The sequence below is a fragment of the Apium graveolens genome, chromosome 4 (assembly GCF_009905375.1).
Source record: "Apium graveolens cultivar Ventura chromosome 4, ASM990537v1, whole genome shotgun sequence".
In the NCBI taxonomy this organism is placed as follows: domain Eukaryota; kingdom Viridiplantae; phylum Streptophyta; class Magnoliopsida; order Apiales; family Apiaceae; genus Apium; species Apium graveolens.
The window spans coordinates 4,037,546-4,063,822 of record NC_133650.1 but is presented as its reverse complement, the minus strand read 5'-3'; the positions used below and the strand labels follow the sequence as shown (position 1 = coordinate 4,063,822).

At 35.1% G+C, this 26,277-nt stretch overlaps 4 protein-coding genes across 4 annotated transcripts; all 4 read right to left on the bottom strand.

Annotated features, from left to right (window-relative positions):
* Positions 1 to 182: 182 nt before the first annotated feature.
* Positions 183 to 1,955, bottom strand: LOC141717515 (putative 2-oxoglutarate-dependent dioxygenase AOP1). The gene is made up of 3 exons (XM_074519630.1): positions 1,535 to 1,955; positions 731 to 1,052; positions 183 to 602 (listed from the first exon to the last, which is right to left on the bottom strand). The coding sequence occupies exons 1-3, from the start codon at positions 1,906 to 1,908 to the stop codon at positions 354 to 356; spliced, it is 945 nt and encodes a 314-aa protein (XP_074375731.1). The 5' UTR covers positions 1,909 to 1,955; the 3' UTR covers positions 183 to 353.
* Positions 1,956 to 16,162: 14,207 nt separating this feature from the next.
* LOC141717513 (putative 2-oxoglutarate-dependent dioxygenase AOP1) lies at positions 16,163 to 18,144 on the bottom strand. The gene is made up of 3 exons (XM_074519628.1): positions 17,624 to 18,144; positions 17,128 to 17,449; positions 16,163 to 16,555 (listed from the first exon to the last, which is right to left on the bottom strand). The coding sequence occupies exons 1-3, from the start codon at positions 18,007 to 18,009 to the stop codon at positions 16,310 to 16,312; spliced, it is 954 nt and encodes a 317-aa protein (XP_074375729.1). The 5' UTR covers positions 18,010 to 18,144; the 3' UTR covers positions 16,163 to 16,309.
* Positions 18,145 to 20,868: 2,724 nt separating this feature from the next.
* LOC141717514 (putative 2-oxoglutarate-dependent dioxygenase AOP1) lies at positions 20,869 to 22,814 on the bottom strand. Its single transcript, XM_074519629.1, has 3 exons — positions 22,318 to 22,814; positions 21,905 to 22,226; positions 20,869 to 21,342 (listed from the first exon to the last, which is right to left on the bottom strand). The coding sequence occupies exons 1-3, from the start codon at positions 22,686 to 22,688 to the stop codon at positions 21,085 to 21,087; spliced, it is 951 nt and encodes a 316-aa protein (XP_074375730.1). The 5' UTR covers positions 22,689 to 22,814; the 3' UTR covers positions 20,869 to 21,084.
* A 1,967-nt stretch (positions 22,815 to 24,781) lies between these two features.
* Positions 24,782 to 25,991, bottom strand: LOC141718200 (putative 2-oxoglutarate-dependent dioxygenase AOP1). The gene is made up of 3 exons (XM_074520577.1): positions 25,606 to 25,991; positions 25,167 to 25,488; positions 24,782 to 25,027 (listed from the first exon to the last, which is right to left on the bottom strand). Exons 1-3 carry the CDS (start codon positions 25,989 to 25,991, stop codon positions 24,782 to 24,784), a joined length of 954 nt encoding a protein of 317 aa, XP_074376678.1.
* Between the last annotated feature and the right edge of the window lie 286 nt (positions 25,992 to 26,277).

Here is a 26,277-nt window from a genome sequence, read left to right as displayed (position 1 = left end):
ATATTTTTGACCGATTTATCGGCGATTTTTGAAAAATCGACCGACTTCAAAGAATTATTAAGTTATAGAATCAATTATCCTAAAATTTATCAAATGAGTTGATATAGTTATTTGAAATGTAAATCTTTAGAATAATTTAGAAGTAGTGCTCATATGTCAACATTATTACATGTTCCACCAAGTACAAACAACCCAAAAGCATTGAAACAAAAGCAAACCAGAGTACTACAAACTCCAAACTAACGGACGATGCTAGGTGAATAAATACACACAAACGAGTACAAGAACACTTTATAAAACACATTCAAGTTGTTCAGACAACGGCCCTACGTGCATTGGAAGCCAGCGGAGAATCAAACACCACAGTAAGTCTTGAGTGCAGATTCACATTTCTGGCCAGCTTCTGTGTAGTAAAATCCAAGAAACTTCACATGATCAAATGGCCTAAACAGCAAAGGATGTTCTTCATCCACCAACTCTTCCGGGGCTTTTATAATGTACCCTCCTTTCGGTACTGAGAACAATCCAACCGAGTATCTTGGTTCCGATCCCCTCATCATTACCCTGTGATAAGCGGAATATACTCTCCCGTTGCTCCATGCCTTTAAAAAGCACTCCAAATTAGTCGAAAAACTGACTATTATGCATAATTTGTACGGAAAAATGTAAAAATAATGTGCACCAGACTAAAAAGTTCTGAAACAAAGTTGAGGTTATTAGAATGATTTACATGGAAAGAATCACCGATCATGACTATGAAGGAATCAAGTGAAGGCTTTACGGTGATCCATTCGCCGTCTTTAGTTTGTACCTGTAATCCACTGACCTGGTTTTGATAGAGTATAGTTACAATATTTTTGTCTGTGTGAGAAGTTAAACCAAGCTTTGTATCAGTACTTTCAGGTCCTTTATATTTCATAACCCGAAGAAGGTATTTGGTAGAGTCAATGTGTTTATTTAAGTATTTTTCCAGTCCCAAGCTCTCTAACACCATTCTTCTTACTATCTGATCCAGTTCAGATAGTTGCTCCGAGAATGATTGTACAGTTTCGCTGCAAAAAAAAAATGCACAAGTGACTAGAAAAATAAATAAATTTAGGCACTATAACTGTAAGACTCCCCTTGAGATAACCTCTCCCTAAAACCGAGTTTTGATACCAGGTTAGGTGACAGTCACTCTAAAATTTTAATGAGTTAGAGGATGGTCACGATAGGATCTTATGCTATTCAACATAAACAAATTTTAGGCACTATAACTGTAACACTCCCCTTAATCGAGAGATAACCTCTCCCTAAAACCAAGTGTCACTTTAAAATTTTAAGGTGTTAGAGGATGGTCCTTATGCTATTCAACATAAACAAATTTTAGGCACTATAACTGTAACACTCCCCTTAATCGTGAGATAACCTCTCCCTAAAACCGAGTTTTGATACCAAGTTAGGTGACAGTCACTCTAAAATTTTAAGGTGTTAGAGGATGGTCACGACAGATCTTATGCGATACAACATAAACATAAACGACATGAAGACCTACCAGAATGCAGGGTTGCCTTGAGGCCATAGAACATTAGTAAAATTTTGTGATTCTCGGAGAATGGGGGCATCTTCGATACCCATGCTCTCATAAAGTGGAACCATAGGGTGTTGTCCAACATAGCCATGAAAAGGGATTTTAGAGGAGTTCTTTAATTTAGTTTGTAAAGGCAGATCAAAGAGCTCCTGTAATGCACTAAACAAGGATTTTCGGAGCTCGAACGGAACTCTATCGAATGATGCTTCGAAACATCCATATTCTTGGAGAGCTTGATGGACTTCAGACTGAACTGAATTCCAGAGACTTGTGCCTGGTTTCAGTTCAGGCCTGGAGAAATTTATTACAGGCAGGGTGAGATGATTTTGTGATCCCATTGATTAGCTAGTCTATGATTACAATTTACAAATTTAAGCTGCCCTAAGCTAACATGTGTACTGTGTACATCTAGGATGCAGGAGTGCGAGTATGGGAATACAGAAATTCGACGAATATAATAATATAGGGACACGGGTGCCGGGGACCCAAAACTAGATTTTAATTTCGTGAATAATAGACATGGATATTTAATTTCGTGAATCTAGTTAACTAAACTAGATTTTAACTACAATATTTGAAGATTAAATTTCATATCAGTAGGGTGGAAGAATCCGTGTGTCAGATACGGGAATACATATGTCCGAGTATCCGACACAGAGACTCTGCATGAGACCAAAGTGTCCCTGCTTCTTAGATGTAAAATAATAAGAATATTTTTTTTTTGATATTTCAGTAGCTTTCACAGCTTGCATCATAATTTTGAAATTTTATAGTATCCAGCTTCATTAAATTATTCATATACAACAAAAAAAGGACCTAAATAAAAAATATTAATAAAAAAATGAGTAATCATGCAAAGTACATAGATATAGCCAGATTATGCATGTCATTATAAGCTACGGCTTAATCAGATTCTGAATTTTGTCATGGGCTGGTTAACTGGTCCTTAATTATACAATTTAATATATAGCTAATTAAATGGTCCTCATTTCATGATATAATCGATAATTAGTTTTTTTTTTGGCTTTGTAATTTTTATAGGATAATCAAAGTGGTCCTAGGTATACTAATCAAGTTGTCTCCTTTGCAAAGTGGACTAATTAGCAAATATAGTGGTCCTAATTTCATTTTGTAAGCTGCATGATTAATAATTAACTTGTCCTTAACTACATGGCCAAAACCAAGTGATCTTAGCTAAATTGTGAATCATATTGAGTGATTAAGTTTTCCTATTGTAAAATGTAATAATTAGCATCATGTGGTCCTAATTTTGTTTTGTTTGCACTAATTATGAATGACAACCCAATAAATAATCTATGTAGCACACAGACTTTCTGTTTCTTACTAATTAATATACTTATACACGAAGAAACAAATCTTCATAAATCATACTGATGCATGCAAAATCTTGTGACCAGTTATTATACAAACTATGATTTATATGTTTTGGTAATGACCTTCATGCTGCAAATTTTTGTAGTTAGTGGTACAGTTGTGCAAGTGCTATCATTTGATTCTTATAATTTGGTTTTACATTTCGGTTTTCGGTAATAACCGAATTATTTATAAAGGTTTCGACTTAAAATTAAATACATTTTGGTTAGATTTTCGGTAGAGTTTTTTTTTCACTATTTTGATTTTGATTTCGTTAACAGAAAATAAATTCAATTTGGTATGGTTATAATCGAATGGATAACCCTAGTTGATAGGAAAGAATGAAATGAGAATGAAATGGGTAAAACTGCTGATAATATAATATTTGCAACAAATATCGACCAGATTCATAAAAAAAACGACGACATTCTTAAAAAATGGTAAGTATTAGTTGGTAGTTACTAATTTTAACCCAAAATAAATACTAGTTCGAAAATGACCTAATCGAAAACTCGATCGTTCTGAGTTTATTAGGCCCAATATTCGATCAGAATTTACCTATTTTTTTGACGTGTAAGAATACATGTCAGCGGACCTCATAACTATGTGGTACTGACATGTAAAGAGGTGTCCCTCGACACATCAGATCGGTCCGACACTGTCGTGTCGTCTACACGTGACATTAGTTTTAGTCGGTTATATTATGAATAGTTCGACATGACTTACTCCTGTCTTTATTCTCTAAAACCGACTAATTTTAATTTAAAATGACTGAATTGGCAATCGATAATTAAAACCTGTTTCTTGTATTACGATGAATGAAAATGGAACCAGCCCGTATAGTTTAAAAATGACAAGTAACTAATAATTTATTACTGTAAAATGGAACATACGCAACAAGATGTATGATTAATTGAACGGTGAATGAAATGATTATTTTTTTGACTAAACATTTTATAAAAATAAATAAATTAAATTTAAATTTAATTTTGTTCTATTAGTTTTGAAAAAATGATCAAAATATTTTATTTTAGGATTTAACTCTACAAAATATCTAAAGACACGGAACAATGCTCAAATACTCGCCAAATATACTAGTATGACATGCATTTTTTTTTTAAAAAAATAACAAAGAATACCCATATATAAGATGCATATTCCTTTTAAAATCAAAAGTGAACACGCATTAACGAAGTGTTTACTTTTAATTCATATTCACTACTAGAAAAAAGTGAATACACGTTTTCATAATACTTGTTATTTTAAAAAAAAGTGAACCGAAAATTCGATCGTTCTGAGTTTATTATGCCCGATATTCGATCGGAATTTACCTATTTCTTTGACGTGTAAGGATACATGTCAGTGGACCCCGTAACTATGTGGTACTGACATGTCAAGAGCGCGACACATCAGATCGGTCCGACAAGTGTCGTGTACACGTGACATTAGTTTTAGTCGGTTATATCATGAATAATTCGACCGGACTTACTCCTGTCTTTATTCTTTAAAACCAACTGATTTTAATTTAAAATGACTGAATTGGCCAAAACATGTTTCTTGTATTACGATGAATGAAAATGGAACTAGCCCGTATATTTAAAAAATGAAAAGTAACCTATGGCGGCACTCTAGAGACCGGAGAGGGGGGTTTATATTAAGGAGGTGGATGTCAATATATACGTGTTCCAGTTCTATCACGAGATTGATATTAAAAGAGTCATAGAGGGGAGTCCATGGTTGTTTAACCGAAAAGCTCTGATCTTTGCAAGAATGAGGGTGGGGGATATACCACGGGCTGTCAGTCTTAACACAATGGACCTCTGGGTGCAAATCCATGAATTACGTGCAAGATTTATGTCTGAAAATGTGGTGCGTGAGGTTGGAAATTATATTGGGAAGTTTGTAGAATCCTGTTAAAGTAATTTTACAGGGGTCTGGCGTGAATATTTGAGAGTTAGGGTCACCATGAATTTGACAAAACCATTGAAGAGAAGAATGAAGATCAGAAAATCAGGAAACGATTGGTTTTGGATCATATTCAAATATGAAAACATTCCCACCTTTTGTTTCATATGTGGGATGTTGGGACAGGCTGATAAATATTGTAGTCGATTGTTTGATACTCCAGAAAATGAAATTACCAGGCCTTTTGGAACATGGATGTGGTACCTCTAAGAAAACCAGCCAGGTTGATAGGAGCAAAGTGGAGTCGTGATGGTAACAGTGGCCGAAGTTCAGAATCAGGTGGAGAATGGAACAGTAATGGTAGAGCGAGCAATCCTCCACAGAATCAGGAGCGAGATAGGGGATGAGAAAATCAAGGAGAACAGTTAGCAAACCTAGTGGTTACGGAACTAACAGGCGCAAAATCCGAGGCTTTAAAAGGTGATGGGATAAAATCAGGAAATAATCAATCATTTATTTCTCAAAGGGGTGTGGCAATAATAGATAATAAAAAAAAAGGACGGGTGATGAGGTGGATCACATGATGGACGTGAGCAAAAATACAGAATTAGACTTGGGCCCAAATGTGAGTGAAGTAGTAAGCATGGAGCAGGACTTACATAAAAGCCCATTAAAATTAAACGATCCAAAAAACGTAAAGTAGGCGGGCCTTGTGAAAGGGGTCTGTAACGACTGAGAATTTTGCGTCGTAATTAAGAAAATAAAGTATGTGTTATGTGATGAGATTATAATTATGTGACTAAGTGATGATTATTTTATCTGTATACTAGAGTTTAGGAGCGTGAATAAAAACGTTCCAATTTAAAGAGTCAGCTTAGAAATTAAGCTTGGTGTCGGGCCGTCAGGTAGAACGGAACCCGTCCTAATGTGGAAATTAAATAATATAAAATGAGAGTTATATGTGAAGTGAATGAATAAAGTATTTCGCGTCTTAAGAGACGTGTTGATTGGCAAAGATAATGAGAAGCGTAATCGAAACGCTAAGCGTCGGGCCGTCAGGCTGAACGTGACCCGGTATGCGTAAAAGAGGATAAAGATTAAAGAGGGATAGATTCTATGATCAGACCTGAGTCGTTATGTGACTATATGTGTGTGATTGCTTGACTGTGTGCATGACTATGTGTTCTGTGTCAATTTTGTGAATTTTAAAGGAATTACGTGATTTAAGTAAAGGTTTAATTAACCTTCGCGCATTTTTATAAAAGCATCCGAGAAGGATAAAAATATGGGATTTGTTTTGTTACCTTCGTAATGATCCTAGAGACTTTTTAAAAATAATAAGTGAATTTGATTGTTGATCTTTGTATTTTTAAATCAATTTTATGTGGAAATTGTATTAATTAAAGCAAGTTTGCGGGATTCATATAAAATCAACCGTTCGCTCAAATTCTTATTATGAGTAATGGATAAAAAGCTGATTTCGAGACCTACGTGTTAAAATTGTCATTTTCAATAATCCTCGACTTTTCGAGAGAGAAATATTTTTATTTTGAATTTCGTTGTGTTTGAGTAAAAAGAGAAAGAAAGTGCAAATTAAAAAGGGAGTTATTAGATTACCATTTTGCCCTTGTGTTGGTGGAGTATAAATTACTCATTCCTCCCCATTTTCTTCTTTCTTTTCCGTGCACTCACTCTTTTCTCTCCTCTTTTTCTTTCACTCTCTCTCTCTCACTCGAACAACTCTCTCTCGGCTCTCTCTTCAATCTCTCTCGGTATACCTCCTTTTTCCTTGATCAAACTCATCAATCATCCCTAATTCTTCTTGCTAAACACTTATGTATAGATAGAAGTATGCGCATGTGTGTGATTAGGCTTGCATGCCGAAGTGTGTGTGTGTTTTGGGTTCGGTTTTGAGCCAAGAACAGAGGGCTTGCTTGATTAGTTCGTATCCTATGATTATTGTGCTGAAATCAGTTTGCATGTGGTGTTGATGCATTTCTTTTGAGAAATCGGGGTTTCGTGGTTGGACACCCTCGAATAAGGGCACCACCGTGAAGCCACCGCCACCGGTGATGAACTCCGGTGAACCGGTGGTGAGCTATGATGTTAAAAACTGAGCTCTAGAACTTTAAGATCACTTATTTATGTTTGCATGTGATGTTTTGATTAAAAGGCCGGATGGCCCTTACTATTTTAAAGGAATCAAGTTGATTGTGTTGAAATGCATGAGTTATTGATTTGATGTTGAAATATAGGTGGATTTGTGATTCAAGGATTAAGAATATCAAGTTGCATGTTTGTTTTTGAAAAAGGCCGAATGGTTTTAATCTTTAAAGTTGTTTGATTTGAGTTAACTTGTTTAAAATGATGATAGATTGTGATTAGATTAATAAGGAATGAAATTATTGTTGCATGCTAAGTTAAGTTCGAATTTTTGGTATTAATAAGAAAGGAAATTGATTTTATGAGATAAACTTGGTAAACACTAAGTATAAATGGCCTAAAATTGATTGCATGCTAGTTTTAAAAAGGATCAAGTTGTGCATGTCATTGATTTGTCCTTGAGAAGTAAAATTGAGTTTTGCCGAATTAAATTAAGTTAAAAGGGACTAATTTGATGAATGAATGGATGTATGTTGTGATTTAGGTGAAAATCGATTGTGTTAAGAAACTTAGTTGGCTTACTTGATAAAGATTAAGTGTTTGATAGCATGATAAGTTAAAATTGAATTGCATGCGCGCTAGTATGTATGATTGGTTCGAATTTTTATGATTAAAATGAAAAAGAATGATACTTAAATAGCTATGAATGAGTTGTGTGTATGTATGTGAGTTAAAGTGGGTATTTGATGGATTTTGTGTGATAAGGCCGAATAGGCCATAAGGAATGAAAGTCAAATTACTTGGTTTTTGAGATTAAAAGGATGATTGAAAGTGTATAAGTAAATATTTAGGAATTTGTTGCTTGATTATAGTATGTGGCTCGAATTAAGGAGCAAAAGAAAAGGGAACTAAGTTGATAGTTATGCACGTAAATGTTTGGTTGTAAATAAGTCTTGTACTCGTAAAAGAGAGTCGTGTTAGTGTGATTTGAGACATAGCCAAGGTCAAGCGAGTACACTTTGATTTCTAAGTATATAAGGATATAAAAGCTACGAGAAAGGATTATGCTATGTGCTAAGTGCTAAGTGCTATGTGCTTATATGTATAAGCTATATTCGTATGCTCAAGTCAAGAATATAATCGAGTTATCGTATAGTGTGATCGTTCCGGGAATGAGAGTTGGGAATCTAATTAAGATTTTGGTTTTATTGTAGATTCGGAGCGTGAGGGCATTCAGGCTAGGAAAGGAAAGGATTTACTAGGTGGCAGTAGTTCAACCCTCAGGAAAGCAAATTTAGGCAAGTAACTCTGATTACTTGTGTAAATGATTATAAAGAAAATGTTGTTCATACCATGTAGAGTATTGAACTGTTTAAGCATGAAACCCTTGTTTTATGAGACCCATGTTTTATGAAACCCTGTTATTGATTTAAAGAATCCCTGTTCTTGATAACCTGTTATTGATAAGCCTATTGATTTCACTCATTGATAACCTGACCTTTCTGTTCAAGTTACCTATAATGCCATAAATCATATTGAACCTATTGATTATCTTGGTTAACTCTGTTTAATGATACCCTGATTCTCTTGATCACCTTATTGATCCCTAAGTCAATGTTGATCTTTCTTATTTAGTGCCTTGTCGTCCTTGATACAGAATTCTTGTGAATTGTTCCTTGCGTATCTTTGATTCACTCCCTGAACTTTGTTTCTTTAAAATCTGAATTAAGAATGAGTTTCGACTTGAAAGAGTCTGAATGATTTCAAATGCTTGGTAATGATAAAATGAATTTTAGAAAACCTATTTGTTTTTCCAAACTCAAGGTTTTCCAAATGAATTCCTGATGGATTGGATTGAGACGTAAGAGGCTAGTGGGACTAGTCCAGTCATGGTAAGAGGCTAGTGGGACTAGTCCAATTTAAGGCTGAAATTATGCCGATTGGTACCTTAAAGACCAGAATGGAGGTCGATACGGGCTGATCACCCGTATATAATGATATGGAAAGATAAAGTGATCCAATCAAGGGTTCTAAGTGAGTATTTAAAAGGGAACTGAAACTTTTATTCAGTAAATTGATTTTTGAAATGAAAATGGTTTATATTGCTTTGAAAAGAGTTGATTTTGTCATTGTGGAGCTTAAAGCTCGAGAACCCTGATTCTTGAAATTGTTGATCATATGATTGATTTTATATCTTGAAATACTGTTGCTTTCCTCTATCGAAAGATCTATTTTGATCCTATAATGAATTGTGATGAATGTCGGCTTTCGTCCTGTTTCGAGTCTTGTTTTTTGAAAGCCCTACTATTCTTCAGATACCTTTCCTTATCCCAAAGAAAAAAAAAGGGAAATCTGCCACCTAGATTAATTAAAGTCGAATGCCCTAGTTTGTTCAAAGTATATTGTGATTTGATATTGTAGAACTGCTATATAGTTACTTGCTGAGTTTTATACTCATTTGTTTTGTCTTAATCTAACCATGACAGTTAAGAAAGAAGATGGCCAGGCTTAGGCGCACTGCTCGTAAGAGCGTACCTGATGGTCCCTACCGTGTTGAGGGCTTCCAGTTGCCAGAGCTGGTAGAGGTTTTAATGAGTGAGCTCGCGCCTAGAAAGAAGTGTATAAAGATACAATGGGTTATTTGTCGGTTCCCAGCCGGAATCGATATTATTTATTTAATAGTATTTCGGGTTTGTAAGTTATATTTTATGATTGGTAGTTGTAATCTTGTCTCATACTTTATCCTGTTGATCATGTTAGTAGTTAATCGGGGTTTATGCATATTTAATTATTAGATTAGAGGTGTGTGAGTCCTCATTCCCTAACCCCGAGATTGAGGGCGTCACAAGTTGGTATCAGAGCTACATGATCTAGTCCCTGAGACAAGTTAGGTTTTAAAAAGGGTATTTTGGGAATATATCTATATTGCGAGAGAGTTCGACTCATGTAGAGTTGAGTTAGACTATTAGGTATAGTCTAAGGAAAGTGTTGATTGGTAAAGTGGAAACTAGAGTTAGGGTGTGAGTTAGTTGGAAGCTTTATTTAACCCTAACATTGTTTCTTGGTTGCTATTTTATGTTTTCTCTCAGGATCCTAGTAGTGGTAGTGACTCAGACTCAGAGATTAGTTTGACTGGTACCCCTGTGGACCCTATTCCACCCTCTCCAGAGGAGCCTGTGTATGTTAGTTCCGACCCAGAGGAGGACCCTTCTGAGAGAAGTGAGATCCCCATGCAGATTTCACCCCTGAGGCCAGATTCAGAGACCCCTGCCCCTGAGCCAGAGTCGGAGATGCCTAAGACTGTTCCTGTCAGTGTTGGTGGCAATTTAGCCCAAGACCGAGACTTTGTGTACTCCCGCACTCCTGAGTTGGGAGCTTTGGTAGATAGGTTGATTCGAGACTCTACGCAGAGGACTTCGGTGGTGATGGAGGGGTGGAGAGCTAGGATTCAGTTGGTGGAGCAGGTTGCCAGGAGGAGATTGGATGAGGGACCATCCACTAGTGATGCTGATGCTGAGGCCCGGAGGCTGCATAAGATCATTCGCTGGATGTTGGTTGTGTTGAGAGAGTTTCTAGATGATTAGACGGGACTGTTAGTTGAGCCCGTAGATTGTTGTTGTTGTTTTCAGCGCCGGTAGGCTTTGGGATACTTGGTCAGATGCCGGGATCCCTTTTTCATTTATCTTGTTGTATTTCAGACCAGTGTAGTAGTAGTAGTAGTTGGAAGTTAGGGATAGTTAGGGGGATATTTTCCAGTTTTTCCTCTGTTTAATCCTACTATTTATTGTACCTTGTTTCAGAACCTTAATATCCAGAATATTCCCTATGTAACCTTTGATTAAATAAATCTATTATCTTGCTTTCCTTTGTGCACCTTGATTATCTTATAAACTGTTCTCAATGCCATGTTTTAAATACAACCATGTTTTCATATAACCATGTTTAAAGATCATAAAACCCTATTCCGTGCCATGATAAAACAACACTGATATGAAAATTATGTAGTAATAGGATTGCATGTGCAAATTGGGTAAAACTTAAAACCCACAAAAGAGATTTCATAAAAACTGTTGTTATATACATGCCATGCTATCGTATTGCTAAATAATTGTTCAGTCAGGTTTGTAAGAAATGGCCAACTCACCAGATCACCAAGAAGAAGAAATTCCCACCCAAGACCCAGAAATAAACCCAGAAACCACCATGATGAGCAGACTTGCTCAGGTTTTGCAACAACCTGTGGCCCCAAAAGTTAGAAATTTCAAGCACTTTCAATCTGTTCATCCCCCAGAGTTCTTAGGTTTGCCAGACCCAATTAAAGCGCATTCGTGGTTGAGAGAGATGGAAAAAGCTTTTGAATTAGCCGAAGTTAAGGATGATAAGAAATCTCAGTACGCAAGTTATTATCTAAAAGATGAAGCAAGTTTCTTGTGGGAGTCTTCTAAGGCGTTGTTGGAAGGCAAAGACTTATCTTGGGAGAATTTTACCGAGATGTTTCGGAAAAAGTATTTGCCAAGTTATATGCAAGATCAGTTGGAGATGAAATTTCTGGATTTGAATAATGTTACAAGCCAAGAAGATAAGAGAGGGGGACGATCGTATCCACCGTCGCTTATCCAAGGTTTCAACAACTGTATATCTGAATGTGGTTTGCATGATTTAGATCTGGAAGGCTATCCGTTTACATGGGAAAGGGGGTATGGTACGACATGATGGATAAAAATTAGACTAGATAGAGCTTTGGTGACCAATAGCTTCATGCAGCTATTTCCGGACGTCAAGCTGATAAATTTAAAAGTATCAACGTTTGATCATAGTCCTATCCTTCTAAAGCCCTTCACTCGCTCATATAGTGTTCAAAATGCCAATTTTAGATTTGAAAACTGCTGGCTAAGGGATCCGATGTGTGGTAAAATTCTCGAGGAAGCCTGATAGTTGTCCTGTGATAAATCATTGGTAGAGAAAATAACCTTTACAGCTAGTATGTTGGATAAATGGGGGAAGGAAATTACGGGAGGGTTCAGAAGTAAAGTACAACACTGTAAAAAGATTATGCAGCGTACAAAAGGAAGGAGAGACGAGTTTTTAGTAAATTTTTATGGAGAAAATGCAAAGAAACTAATGGAATTATATAATGAACAAGAAGTGTTTTGGAGGCAGAGGTGTAAGCAGTTATGGCTTCGCGAGGGCGACTGCAATAACAAATTTTTTCATGCTGCAACAAAGGCTCGACGTAAAGTGAATAAAATTGACACTCTCAAAAATGACAATGGTTTGGATGTTGGCTGGGGTACAGGGCTAGAAAAAACAATGACTGGTTATTTCTCAAACTTATTTACAGCCACAAGTACAGAGGTGTCGAGGGTGATTAATACGGTGTCTAGTCGAGTCAATCCAGTTCAGAATTCATGTATGCTAGCCCCAGTTCAGCACAAAAAAGTGAAGACAACAATGTTTGTAATGCACCCAGACAAATCCCCTGGCCCAGACGGGTTGAATCCAGGATTTTTCCAGAAATATTGGCAAGTAGTGGGCGATGATGTAGTAAATCTGGTACAAAACTTCTTCACTACAGGCAAATTTGAAGAGCATATCATAGAAACTAACATAGTGATGATCCCAAAGAAGTAGAACCCAGCAACCATGGTTGACTTGAGACCAATTGCCCTGTGCAATGTGGTGTACAAGGTAGTTTCCAAAGTCTTAGCAAACAGATTGAAGCATATCCTCAACAGAGTCATTTCTGAGTCACAAAGCGCCTTCATTCCTGGCACATTAATATCGGACAATATAATGATTTATTATGAAGTCATGCATTTCTTAAAAAGGAAAGTTGCAGGAAAAACGGGGTGGATGGCTCTAAAACTTAATATGAGCAAAGCCTACGATAGGGTGGAGTGGGGTTTTCTGAAAGCAATGTTGACAAAAATGGGCTTTGAGGACCATTTGATTCAGCTGTTTATGGAGCGTGTTCAATCAGTTAGTTATAAGATTACTTACTCAGGTAAAGTGATTGGTTCAGTTGTCCCGAGTCGTGGAATCAGACAAGGTGACCCGCTCTCTTCCTACTTGTTCTTAGTGTGCATGGAGGGACTTAAAGCCCTGCTTCAAGATAATGCTAGAAGGAATATGCTAGCAGGTATTAGAGTTGCTCGAACAACTCCAACTCTAACTCAAATGTTCTTCGCAGATGATTCGTATATTTTTTGCAAAGTTAATGGCAACACTGCAGACTTGATATCCAGCATTCTTCAGATATATGAATCTGCCTCAGGCCAGAAGATAAATAATTCAAAATCCTATGTGATTTTCAGCTGCAACACAAGTCAAGATATGGGAGAGTCAATTTGCAATACTCTCAGTTTTCAAGAAGCTGATGGGAGTACGACATATCTGGGGCTTCCGAATGTGATTGGGAGAAATAAAAAGGCAATGTTCGGCTATATTAAAAATCAAATGCAGAATAGGATTGAAGGGTGGGACAAAAAACATATCTCTAAAGGCGGTAAGGAACTCTTAATAAAATCAGTGTCTCAAACACAACCAACCTACGCAATGAGCGTCTTTTTACTGCCAAAACAGTTGTGTCTTGAAATGGAGAGTATCATGTGCAGATATTGGTGGAGAGCATCAGCGAAGAAACCAAAAAGCATACACTGGATGTCATGGGATCGTTTATGTGCAAGGAAATCGGAGGGTGGCATGGGGTTTAGGAAGCTTCATGATTTCAACTTGGCTCTCCTTGGGAAGCAGGGGTGGAGAATGATTACGAAGCAAGACATCATGGTTAGTAAGATTTATAAAGCCATATACTACCCAAACGGAGATTTTCTATCAGCAAAACTGGGAAGCAACCCCAGTTACATATGGCGAAGTATAATAGAGTCTCAAGAATTGTTAAAAACGGGGATTGCAGTTCGAGTAGGGAATGGTTTTAATGTAGATATCAATAAGGACCATGGTTGCCCTGTGATAATGACTCATATATTCATACAGTCCATGATGCTATTATAGATCAAAAGGTTTCTTGTTTGATGTCAACGTCAAATGACAACTGAGATGTAGATTTGGTTCGAGATATTTTTGATGATAGAGATGTTAACCTAATCTTATCAATACCGGTTAGACGATCAGACCTTTGGTTCTAGAAGAAAGACAAGTTGGGGCATTACACAGTAAAGAGTGCATATGGAGTAGCAAGAGAAGCTGTAAGTGAAAACATAACAGATAACAACTCATCTTTTCGGAATAAAATCCGGAACTTACAAATACCTCTTAAGGTTAATCATTTCATATGGAGAGCAGCAAGGGGTTATTTTCCTACAAGAGAAAACTTAATTATTAAGAGGGTGGAAGTGAGCAATATCTGTCCTGTTTGTAACATCTATGATGAAACTGCTTTTCATGCCTTAGTAACATGCCCAGTAGCAGCTCAATGTTGGAGTGAGATTGGATACAAGTATGATGTGGTTACAGATTTACAACTGGATACATGGCTAAAAGGAGTTATTCAACAAGGTATAAAAAATATGAGCAACAAGGTATTCATGGTAGCTTGGTCCATCTGGAAAAACAGGAATGAGGTAATATGGCAACAGAAAGGAAGAGAGTCCAAAGATATAGTTGCATCAGCAATACATGTTTTTAACGATTGGGAGAGCGCGCAAGACAGATCATTCGATAAATCTATTGGGTTTATAACTCAAGCGGATGACGACTCACACTTGCAACAACCACAGATGGGTACAGTCAAGATAAACACTGATGTGGCCCTGTTCGAGGATTCAAATTCTTACAGTCACGCTATGGTCGCTCGTAACCATGAAAGTCTAATGATGGAGGCCAGGTCAAGTTGTAAACAAGGAAAAAGTCATCCAGAAATAGCTGAATCCATTGGTATAAGGGAAGCATTAAGCTGGAGAAAATCCAAAGACTGGCAGGAAGTTGTCGTTGAATCGAACTGCCTTGGAGCAATCCAAGCCATTAGGTGTTCCTCGATTAATTTCTCATACCTTGGGAAAGTGATCGATGATTGCAAGAAACTTCTTATTGACTTAGAGGCTCGTAAAGTAACTCTAAAATTTGTGAAACGGTCCGCGAACTCGGTAGCTCACTACCTAGCGAGATACTCTAGTTCTATTGCTGATCGTAGTCAGGGAGTTGGTAGATATCCCCTCCGAATTTCTTAATGTATTGTTAAAGGATTTGCATCATTAATAATATTTCTTCCTTTTATGGCAAAAAAAATGAAAAATAACTAATAATTTATTACTGTAAAATGGAACATACGTAACAAGATGTATGATTAATTGAATGGTGAATGAAACGATTATTTTTTTGACTAAACATTTTATAATAATTTTTTTTAATATAAATTTAATTTGTTCTATTAATTTTGAAACAATGATTAAAATATTTCATTTTTAGGATTTAACTGTACAAAATATCTAAAGACACAGAACAATGCTCAAATACACGCCAAATACACAAATATGACATGCACATTTTTTTAAAAAATAACAAAGAATACCCATATATAAGATGCATATTCCTTATAAAATCAAAAGTGAACACGCATTAACACATTGTTTACTTTTAATTCATATTCACTACAAGACAAAAGTGAATAATTGTTTTCATGATACTTGTTATTTTTTTAAAAAAAGTGAACACTGTATTTTAGGCCGAATATCCTGCATAAAAGGTATTCTAGGCAAATGAGCCCCAAAATGAGTACTCCGTCTGTTTCATTTTAATAGTCGCTTGACTTTTTTGCACTCATTTCTAAGTGATTTGACCCTCGTAGTTAAATAATAATTTTTAAAATTTTCTTTTCCTGAATAAAAATATATAACTTAAACTTTTATTTACAAAAAGAAAATTTTAAAAATAATAATTTTTACTATGCAGTCAATGCATCTTGCGATGTGTGCAGAAAAGTCAAGAGACAAATAAAATGAACCAGAGGGAGTATTTAGTTAAAACATCCCCTCGTAATTTGTTATTACCACATCGGCCTCGGTTTTATATATTTAAACTAAACTAATTTATAATTAAAATAACTTTGAATCGAAATCAAGCTACATGATCCTTACTTAGAAAATTATACCTAAATTCTGAAATTTAAATAATAAATATATATAACTCAAAGTATAAATATACTATACCTATATATTGAACTATAATTAATACAGTAAGTATTTGATCCGTTCCAATGTGATTTATCCGAACCAAGTTTGACTTTATTTGAAAATTATTACATTCACATGAACTGAACTAAAAATATGTAAGAAATCACAATATATAGTACAAAACATTTCACACAAATATTACATAAATTTGGGTGATAACATGATCTCAAATCCCACAGTACAACTTGATAGGACACTTTGATTTCTTCCCTTCGTCGGTGTAATAGAAATCAATGTACTTGTAATGATCGAACGGCTGAAACTGAATCTCATGTTCTTCATCTGCTAGCTCTTCTGGAATATGTATAATCTGATCTCTTATGAATGTAAACACTCCAAGTGAATATCTCTCTTCAGTTCCTTTCATTATCACTCGATGCTGAGGAGCTTCTATTCTCCCATTTGTCCATGCCTATATTTATTTTACAGTTTTATCATAAAAGCATCTGAAGAAACCTATGACGGAACCAGAAATCAAGAATGTTAAGTAACCGGTGGTAGAGGAAGACCCGAACATGATCTTATACTCTTTAACACCCCCTCAATCGTACGATATTTTTCGATACGATTGACAACGATAAAATACAATCAATACCAATATCAATACCAACGACAAATATTTAAATTAAACAAATGGGGTGGGATGACTCGAACCCAAGTACCTCCCTAAATCGAGTCTGATACCATGTTAGGTAACCGGTCCATCTAAAACCTTAAAGTGGTAGAGGAAGGTCTGAACATGATCTTATACTGTTTATCAGAGAAAACTCGCTTTACTTTAAAATAATAATTCTTTTTATTGATTATTCGTAATCAATAGGCAGGGCTTCAACTTTGATTAGCCTCTCTAATTCCGTGGTTCTCCTAAGAGTTTAAGATTTTGAAAGAATGATAATTTTAATGATATATGATTTTGTTAAGTAGTAACTAGTTAACCTAAAACGGTGTCACAATCTTATGCTATTTAACAAATTTAATACGTACCATGCATGCATCGCCTGCCATGACAATGAATGACGAAGGGGAAGGATCAACAAGAATCCATTGATCATTTGCTGTTTTAATCTCCAAACCTGGAACTTGATGTTGATGCAGAATAGACATGAAGCTCTTGTCTGTATGAGGCACAATTCCTAGAACTGTTTCCTTCTCGTGGCGTTCTCGATATTTTATGAGTCGAAAAAGATAAGAAGTTGATTCAAGCAGACGTTCATAGTGGTTTTCAATTCCGTAACTCTGAGAAACCATTCTCATTACTACTTGATCCAACTCTGCAACAACTTTAGTAAACAAACATGTAGTTTCACTAGCCACAACAACAACAAACAGATCACCAGATTAGCGAGATTAACATAGCGCGATGAAGCAACTCAAGTGGTAAAAGTTTATATTTTGCTGTCTAAGGTTTAGGGTTCGATATATTGCAGATGCTCATAATAAAGAGTAGAGATTAACGATAACATCCGGTCAAAATACATACCAGAAAACTGCATTTCCGGAGGGCCACATGAGATTGGTGAAAGTTTGAGCTCCCAGAGGAGAGGTGACATCTTCAATGCCTAAGCCTTCATATAGAGGAACCACAGGCTCTTGGCCTACATAGCCATGGGAAGGTGTTTTCGATGTGTTCAGAAGTTTGGTTTCGAGTGGGAGATCGAATAACTGTCTGGTTGATTTGAATATTGCATTGTGAAGGTCTAGGGAGAAATTATCATTGTAAGTTGCAAGAAAGCAGCCATAATCTTCAAGTGCACACACCACTTTCTTGCTTGTTGTTAACCAAGAATCTGTGCCTTGCTCTGTGTTTTCTTTCGAGAATTCTATACAGGGAAGATTGGGCTGTTTTGCTGCAAGTGAGGAATCCATTTCTACAAGGTTCTCTGATTTGCCTAAAATTTTGTCTCCCAACTGATCATGTATTATGCAACAATTGAGAACATTGACAAAATGTATTTAAGTCTGGGTTCAAATAAGAACAGAACGGTGAGAACCATGTTCTGTTCTGCATATTCGAAGTAAGTATAAATGGCCAACAAAATATCATATTTGCAGTGGTTGAACTCTTGTACCCTTGTAGAAGTTTTTGAGTTCTACCCCTGTGCTTGTGTTATTAATTACTCTCTCGTTTAGGTTTCCTATTTATGTTGGTCAATAAACACTTTTAATTATTAATATCTTTAATTTCGTATTAGTATTAAATATAAAAATTTTATTGTATTAAAATATTCATAAATACGAATTGAACAAGATCATTCATGACTATATTTGATCTTATAGATTAGACGTAAATTAGTAATCAATAATTTTCGAACTCGGAAACTAATCAACATTTTATTTTTTTGGATATAAATACAGTTACCGTTTTGTAATTAAACTCTCTGCACTGTAATTTAATTTTCTGAGTTAATTTTAGCATTATATTTAATTCTCATTTGACTCAGACATGGTTTGTGTACTGTTTTTAATTGAATTTATAAGTTAATCAAGTCTAATTCAAACCAGTAGTGTAGATGATTAAAATGTTTATAATTAAACATAACAAAAACAGCTTAAAACTTTGCCAAAAGGTGGTCCAAATTTGCATGTCATTTTTGCCTTTTATTTTTTAATTATATAATTGCATGCATAATTGCATATTTGATCAATCAGTCTAATTTTTTTTTTCTTATGGTCCCCTAATTAATTATGGACCACACACAAATTAGCCAATTATTCAGCCTGCATTCAAAGTTCAAACGCTCAAATACAAAAGCAAAATTAATAAAATGCAGTCTTTTTCAGTGATTTTCTTAATTAGATATCAAATTGACATTTGCAATAATTTTTTAGGCACCTTAAAATATAGTACATGCACTTCTGTGTATTATTCACCTAATTGAAACAATACACATGTATGTTTGAAATTAGATTTGTTACTTGTTGGTTATAAATTTTGTTTCATATTGGAGTAATTCTGTAAATTACACTCTTGCTATTAAAAGTTCATGAAAAGGGTTTGAATCCAGACCTTAATAAAAAGTAATCATGTTTCATGATAATTTATTTAGTAAATTAAAGGGTTGTGATTATTTAGTTGAAATTTGAAATTTATGATATAATGGTCTTACAAAAATATATCAAAATACATCACTTTTAGATTTCAACTGACCAAAATACTCGGAAGCGGAGAAAACGTTCAAAATGCCCACGGAATATGCATACAAGGGATACATATTCATGATTTTAATTTTTACAAAAAATACGCATACATAACATGCGTACCCGATTTTTTTAATTGACAACGTATGTTTATAGTGTGTATACTGAACTCTAACTAATAAATTGGTCAAATTATGAATTTGATGGGATCTCCCTCCGTCCCTTTCAATTATTTATATTTTTTAGAGAGTGTCCGGTACGCATTTTAAGGTGCATATAAAATATAGTTCAGTAATTTTTTTTACAATTTTGTTTTTCTGAATAAAAATTAAAACATTTCAACTTTTATTCGGAAAAAGAAAATTATAAAAATAAGTTACATAACTATAATTTTTATGCACCTTAAAATGCGTGTCGGACACTTCCCGAGAAATGTAAACAATTAGAAGGAACTAAGGGATTACATAATAATCTTGCCTTTGAATATATAAAAAAATATTGAACATATATGTTCAAAATGCGTGTTCAATATACGCATCTCTAACATGCGTGTTCAGTAAAGATTTTGGACACCCCTCGATACCGAAGGGTATTTTGATTTTTTTGGAGAAAATTATGATTATTTTGGTAGAACATCCAATCATACATCACTTTAATATTCAAGAAGTAAATCACTTTTTCAACAATATACTTTCTCTTAGAAAAATTACCTTTATCCACAAAAATTAGTCAATATATTCCAAATTTCAAATTTCGGTTAAAAAAATTCCTAATTGAATAAGATCCACTCAAAATTTTATATCTTATTTTATAATTTATTTACATTTCCAGACTCGTAATTTATAATAAATATATTCAGAGTAAAATAAAATTGTTTGTACTTTGATCAAATGTGCATAACAAATATGATACAATCAAAAGTTATATCGTGATATTTTACCAGAAATTATATTATCATCAGGGGAAAAGAATAGGAAAATACCAGAGACCCCAAATTTTTACACCAAAAAATTCCCCAAATCTGATGTGTCATATGAATATTTGGCAGGCTTCCTAATAATAATATAAGACCTCGCATGCATTTATATGCATCCACGAATTAAAATCAGTCATGTGTCAGTCACGTTATTTGATAAATTTTTTGGGGAAGATATTTGGGTACCTGGCACTACTCGAATAGGAAAATTGTCATCAGAAGTCTTACAAACCTTTTCCTTATTAATCATTGTTTGTGAATCCGATTAGTCGAATTCAGTATTAGTATTCGGTATGTAGGTCTGTTATCACAAAAATAAATAAATTTCTCGTTTCTATTCTATTATTACAAATTTATCAATAGGCAAAGTTTTTTTTTTCTGTGAAGATGACTTTAAACTTTTTGCAAACATGAACACTTACGAAAAGTGTTGTAAAAATCCGATTAATCGGATTTTAAAAATCGAATCGGTCAGATACCTTTCAGGGGGATTAATCGATTGAATCGGTAATTTTTAGAACATTGGGAACGAACCATTTCAAACATAAACACTTAAAAATGAACACTTAGGGGTGAACCATTACAAACATGGTCACTTACGAACTAAAGCATACAAGAACTGTGCATTCCACAATTATTATTAACCAAACCTGCAGAAGGCAAAGGCAATTGTACGATTACAAGCACCAATTCCCCAAACGAAAACAAAAGATGAACTATAATACAAAGTCACCAACTAAAATGAGTTGCTTTGATACGAGAAATCCAACATATATTACAATGTTAACATAGCTTTATTCTTCGTGGATCTTAATCATGAACAAATTTCAACAAACACCACAGAAATCTTGAAGAATGTTCTGCGATCGACGGCCAAGATCAGTATCGTAAAACTTGAGCAAATCGACATGCACAAATGGCTTGAACTGCAGCTTATGTTCTTCATCCACAAACTCCTCTGGAACTTCCACCATTTTCATGTTGTTCAGAAATGAAAACAATGCAACATTGTACCGTGTTTCGTTTCCGCTCAAGCTCATAGTCACTTTATGATTTGGAGACAGAACTTTATTGTTACTCCAGGCCTGTACATCAACATCGAATGATCAATTATCATCTCGGGTAATGATTCTAATAATATAGGCAAATTCAACTGCATCAGTGTTAGAATACTAATATAGGATCCTCGTAAGGGTCTTCGTCTAATACCTTGAGGTTTTAGAGCGACTGGTTCCCTGACAAGATAATATAATTTTGTAACAAGTAACTAGTTCAAACTTGTGTTTGTTAAAGAGTATAAGATCCTGTTCGGGTCTTCCTCTACCACCTTAAGGTTTTAGACGGACGGGTTACTTAACATGGTATCAGAGTTCGGTTTAGGGAGGGACTCCAGTTCGACCCCAAGTCCTTCCACCCCCATTTATTTAATGGTGATATTGGTATTGGTTGTATTTGTCGTTGTCAATCGTAGCAAAAAGTATCATACGATTGAGGGGGAGTGTTAAAGTGTATAAGATCATGTTCAGGCCTTCCGCTGCCACCTTAAGGTTTTAGATTATGCCATTAGTTTTCCTTGTTGTCTTAACCAGGATATAACACAGGAGACTTGATCTATTGATAACCATAACAATAAATCCAATTACGTACCTTGCAAGCATCACCAGCCATGACGACAAATGCAGAGGGAGGGAACTCAACAGAAATCCAATTGCCATCTCTTGCTTGAATTTCTAAACCAGAGACCTGATTCTGGTGAAGTATGGTCAAGAAACTCTTGTCGGTGTGAGAGGGAAAAGCCATAGTAGTCTCATTCACCTCCGGAGCTCTGTATTTCAAGTACCTAAGAAGGTAGGTTGTTGATTCTACATGAGACTCTGCATACTTCTCCACACCATAGCTTTCAAACAGCATTTTTATAACCACTTCATCAAGTTCCGCCACTGCCTTTGAAAACGCCAATGAACTTTCACTAAAATTTAGATTTGAACAGAACTAATTAGCATAAACTGAGAGTATCACTGCAGAAAATTAAAATAATGCAGAAACGATTAAAAATTTACCGGAAGGAATCATTCCCTTTAGGCCACATGAGATTTGTGAAATTTGTCACACCTTCTTCAGTTGTCGCATAATCAATCCCTAAGCCTTCGTGAAGAGGAACAAATGGGATTTGTCCGACATAGCCATGATAAGGCTTCTCATTCATGTTCTGAATTTTAGTATCAGTAGGGAGATCAAACAGCTCATCTGCTGCTTGAAAGATTGCTTTGTCGAGCTCCGATGAAACCTTATCGTACAATGCGATGAAACAGCCATGATTCTCAAGAGATTGCCTAATATCTTGGCACGCAGAGGTCCAAGAACTTGCAGCAGGGTTTAGCTTGGTGAAATCAACAATCAAGAGCTTGGACATTAATGTTTGGGAGCCCATAATTTGACTAGTCTTGCCTTAGTGAATAATTGTATATCAATCCATTTGCTCTTTAACAGGATTTTATACAACAATTCATGATGGTGTTTACTTAAGCATTGAGGCTGTACTGAATATTAAGTGTGCCTGTATGCATATTAAAATCTTGAAAGTAACATGTACTATACTAGTATTAATTAGGCTTAATGACCTTTCGAGTCTCAAGCTTTACACCAATATACCTATCTGCCCATGTGTTACGAAAACATTACCTTTTAACCTTCGACCCAAAAAAAACTGAGGGATCAGGAACAAATCCAGTATAAATCAAGCGGTCCAAGTTTAAAAAATATGTTTTCGATATTTCAGGACAAAAATGAACGATTTTATAAAAAAAGGCAGATGAGTATATTATTGCAAATCTTGAGGTTCAAAAGGTCATTAAGCCTATTAGATAAACTACATGATAGCTAATATTGCAACCATGTTGGTCTGCAAAGAGCTAACTATACCTAAAATGTTAAAACATCTAATATGTGGCAATTCTAAATAATCTTACAAGTTACAATATATTTCAAGTAAAATTTACGTTGCTTGCGAATGACCCCTTGGTCTAACGGTATTTCCCATGCAGGGGAGGCAGGGGTGACCGCCGCACCAAACTCCGATATGATCATAAAATTAGTATTAAAATTTAAGAAAATAAATTATATATTTATATATTTGCTAGTAAAAAATTTTTATTGTCATCTTTCGCCCCCTCAAAAATATATAAATTTTATGAATTTAATATTAATATTAATGATGTTTACAATAATTATGAATTTAGATACATAAATTCAACTATATTATGTATATTGAAATTCTTAAATATAATATTTATTAATTTATTTAATATATAATAAATTAAAAATATATATTAATTACTCTAAAAAAATTTCGCCACCCCAAACTTCGTTTTCTGGCTTCGTCCCTGCATGCAGGGAGCGTGTTGAACTATATAAAAAAACAAATCAATGAATAAACCTCTACAAAACAACAAATAAAGAAAAAAGAGAAGTGCTAAGCTTGTATTTAATCTATCCTGCTCAGTTTTATTAATTGAATAAGTTGAGTCTGCTCAATATTTGAGTTCTCAGAACATAAACATAACACTGATGGGTTGGCCTCTGCAGAACTCAATTTTACCAGAAGCCAGCATCTTTAGACATCTCAAGCCATTTTCCATATATAGGTAGAAACACACATTTTTTGTACGAACACTAAATTCTCGACGAAGACATGAATTTATAACGGTTTGATAATATTTTCTTATAACATTCTTTTGTGTTAGAATATAGATTTGGTTAGGTCTTTCTCTAACACCTTAAGATTTTAAATTGATCAGTTCCTTAACATGGTATCAGAGCTTAGACTAGCCGGAGGACTAAGGTTCGACTCCACGCTATTCCAAACATTCTCACGATTTATTATGCACACGAAAGACAAAGTTATGCCTCAAAGATGAGAGACCGTGATCCTCTTCTCTAGACTGAACTTATGTTCAGCAATTCAAGCTCTGTACAAACACCAATACACTACTCTATACATTCTGGGTGCTCTTCATCAATGAATTACCGTATGTTCACTACCTGCTGGCTGCTGCGCACAGCTGATAAGTTTTGACCCGAAAAAGAGGAAAGTAGAATATGCAAAACCCGTTACACTGAAGAGCTGGATTTTAGTACTCTAATTATTGATTTACAAGCGTTTTAAGTAATTTTAGGCCCTTTATATTTTTTGAAACCGTTTGGATCATAAGATTTCAAGCTGGTCAACAAAAGAAACCAAATATGCAAGAAATTCCGATAGTACAAACATTACACACAATATCTCAATCATGAGATTTCAAGCTGGTTACCATAAGAATGTAATGAACAAATACCAAATTAACCGATAATGAGATGCAAAAAAATATGCAAGAAATTCCGATAGTACAAACATGACACACAATATTACATAAATTGAGGTTAAAAAATGATATCAAATCGCATAGTGTATAAGAAATCACGATAGTACAAAATACGACACACAATATTACATATATAAATTTAGGTGATAGTTCATGCATTATCTCAAATCCCGCAGTACAACTTGATAGGACACTTCGATTTCTTTCCTTCATCAGTGTAAAAGAAATCAAGGTACTTGTAATGATCGAACGGCTGAAACTGAATCTCATGTTCCTCATCAGCTAGCTCTTCCGGTATATGTATAATCTGATTTTTTATGAATGTAAACACTCCTAGTGAGTATCGCTCTTCAGTTCCTTTCATTATCACTCGATGTTGAGGAGCTTGTATTCTCCCATTTGTCCATGCCTGTATTTATTTACAATTGTCCTCGAGATTTTAGACAGACCGGTTACTGATTACTTCAGTCTTTGGTTACTCCAAAGAGTTTAAAGTTTTGGAAGAACTGATGACTTAACGATAGATGATTATGAAATTTAATACGTACCATGCATACATCACCTGCCATGACAACAAAAGACGAAGGGGAAGGATCAACAAGAATCCATTGATCATTTGTTGTTTTAATCTCCAAACCTGGAACTTGAAGTTGATGCAGAAAGGACATGAAGCTCTTGTCTGTATGAGGCACAATGCCTAGAGCTGTTTCCTTCTCTTGGCGTTCTCGATATTTTATGAGACGAAAAAGATACGAGGTTGATTCAAGTAGACGCTCATAGTGGTTTTCAATCCCGTAACTTTGAGAAACCATTCTCATTACTACTTGATTCAAGTCTGCAACAACTTTAGTGAACAAACATGTAGTTTCACTAGCCACAACAACAACAAACGAATCATCAGATTAGCGTAAATTAGATAGAGATTAACATAACATAGCGCGATGAGATAACTCAAGTGATAACGATAATCAGGTAAAAAGATCGTACCAGAAATCTGCATTTCCGGAGGGCCACATGAGATTGGTGAAAGTCTGAGCTGCGAGAGGACTGGTGACATCTTCAATGCCTAAGCCTTCATATAAAGGAATAGCAGGCTGCTGACCTAAATAGCCATGGGAAGGCGTTTTCGATGTGTTTAAACGTTTGGTTTCGAGTGGGAGATCAAATAACTGTTTGGCTGATCTGAAAATTGCATTGTGGAGATCCAGGGAGAAATTATCATTGTATGTTGCAGTGAAACAACCATAATCTTCAAGTGCACACACCACTTTCTTGCTTGTTGTTAACCAAGAACTTGTGCCTTGCTTTGTGTTCTCTTTTGAAAATTCTATATGTGGAAGCTTGAGCTGTTTTGGTGCAGGGGAGGAATCCATTTTTGCTAGGTTTTCTGATTTGCTTAATACTTTGTCTACCAAGTGATCATGTACTATGCAATAACAGAGAAAATGGTCAATTTGTACAGCATTTAATGAAGTCTGGGTTCAAATCAGAACACCAAGATTCCGCATATAGAGAGCAAGAGCAAATTACAAATTACATTACACTTAAACCTTGATAAATGAATTTAATCGGACCTGAAAATTTTATTCATTTAATGAGATTATTCATTTATCGAGCTTAAAAATACATTGCTTTTATTTTATTGGGACCGGAAAAATT

Coding starts and splice junctions, on each gene's coding strand:
- LOC141717515 (XM_074519630.1), bottom strand. CDS start 1,908: ATGGGATCACAAAATCATCTCACCCTGCCTGTAATAAATTTCTCCAGG. Junction 1,053..1,534: donor CAAGGCAACCCTGCATTCTG/GTAGGTCTTCAT, acceptor TTTTTTTTGCAG/CGAAACTGTACAATCATTCT. Junction 603..730: donor TGATCGGTGATTCTTTCCAT/GTAAATCATTCT, acceptor TGCTTTTTAAAG/GCATGGAGCAACGGGAGAGT.
- LOC141717513 (XM_074519628.1), bottom strand. CDS start 18,009: ATGGATTCCTCACTTGCAGCAAAACAGCCCAATCTTCCCTGTATAGAA. Junction 17,450..17,623: donor TCCGGAAATGCAGTTTTCTG/GTATGTATTTTG, acceptor TGTTGTGGCTAG/TGAAACTACATGTTTGTTTA. Junction 16,556..17,127: donor TGGCAGGCGATGCATGCATG/GTACGTATTAAA, acceptor AAATAAATATAG/GCATGGACAAATGGGAGAAT.
- LOC141717514 (XM_074519629.1), bottom strand. CDS start 22,688: ATGGGCTCCCAAACATTAATGTCCAAGCTCTTGATTGTTGATTTCACC. Junction 22,227..22,317: donor AAAGGGAATGATTCCTTCCG/GTAAATTTTTAA, acceptor TCTAAATTTTAG/TGAAAGTTCATTGGCGTTTT. Junction 21,343..21,904: donor TGGCTGGTGATGCTTGCAAG/GTACGTAATTGG, acceptor GTTGATGTACAG/GCCTGGAGTAACAATAAAGT.
- LOC141718200 (XM_074520577.1), bottom strand. CDS start 25,991: ATGGATTCCTCCCCTGCACCAAAACAGCTCAAGCTTCCACATATAGAA. Junction 25,489..25,605: donor TCCGGAAATGCAGATTTCTG/GTACGATCTTTT, acceptor TGTTGTGGCTAG/TGAAACTACATGTTTGTTCA. Junction 25,028..25,166: donor TGGCAGGTGATGTATGCATG/GTACGTATTAAA, acceptor AAATAAATACAG/GCATGGACAAATGGGAGAAT.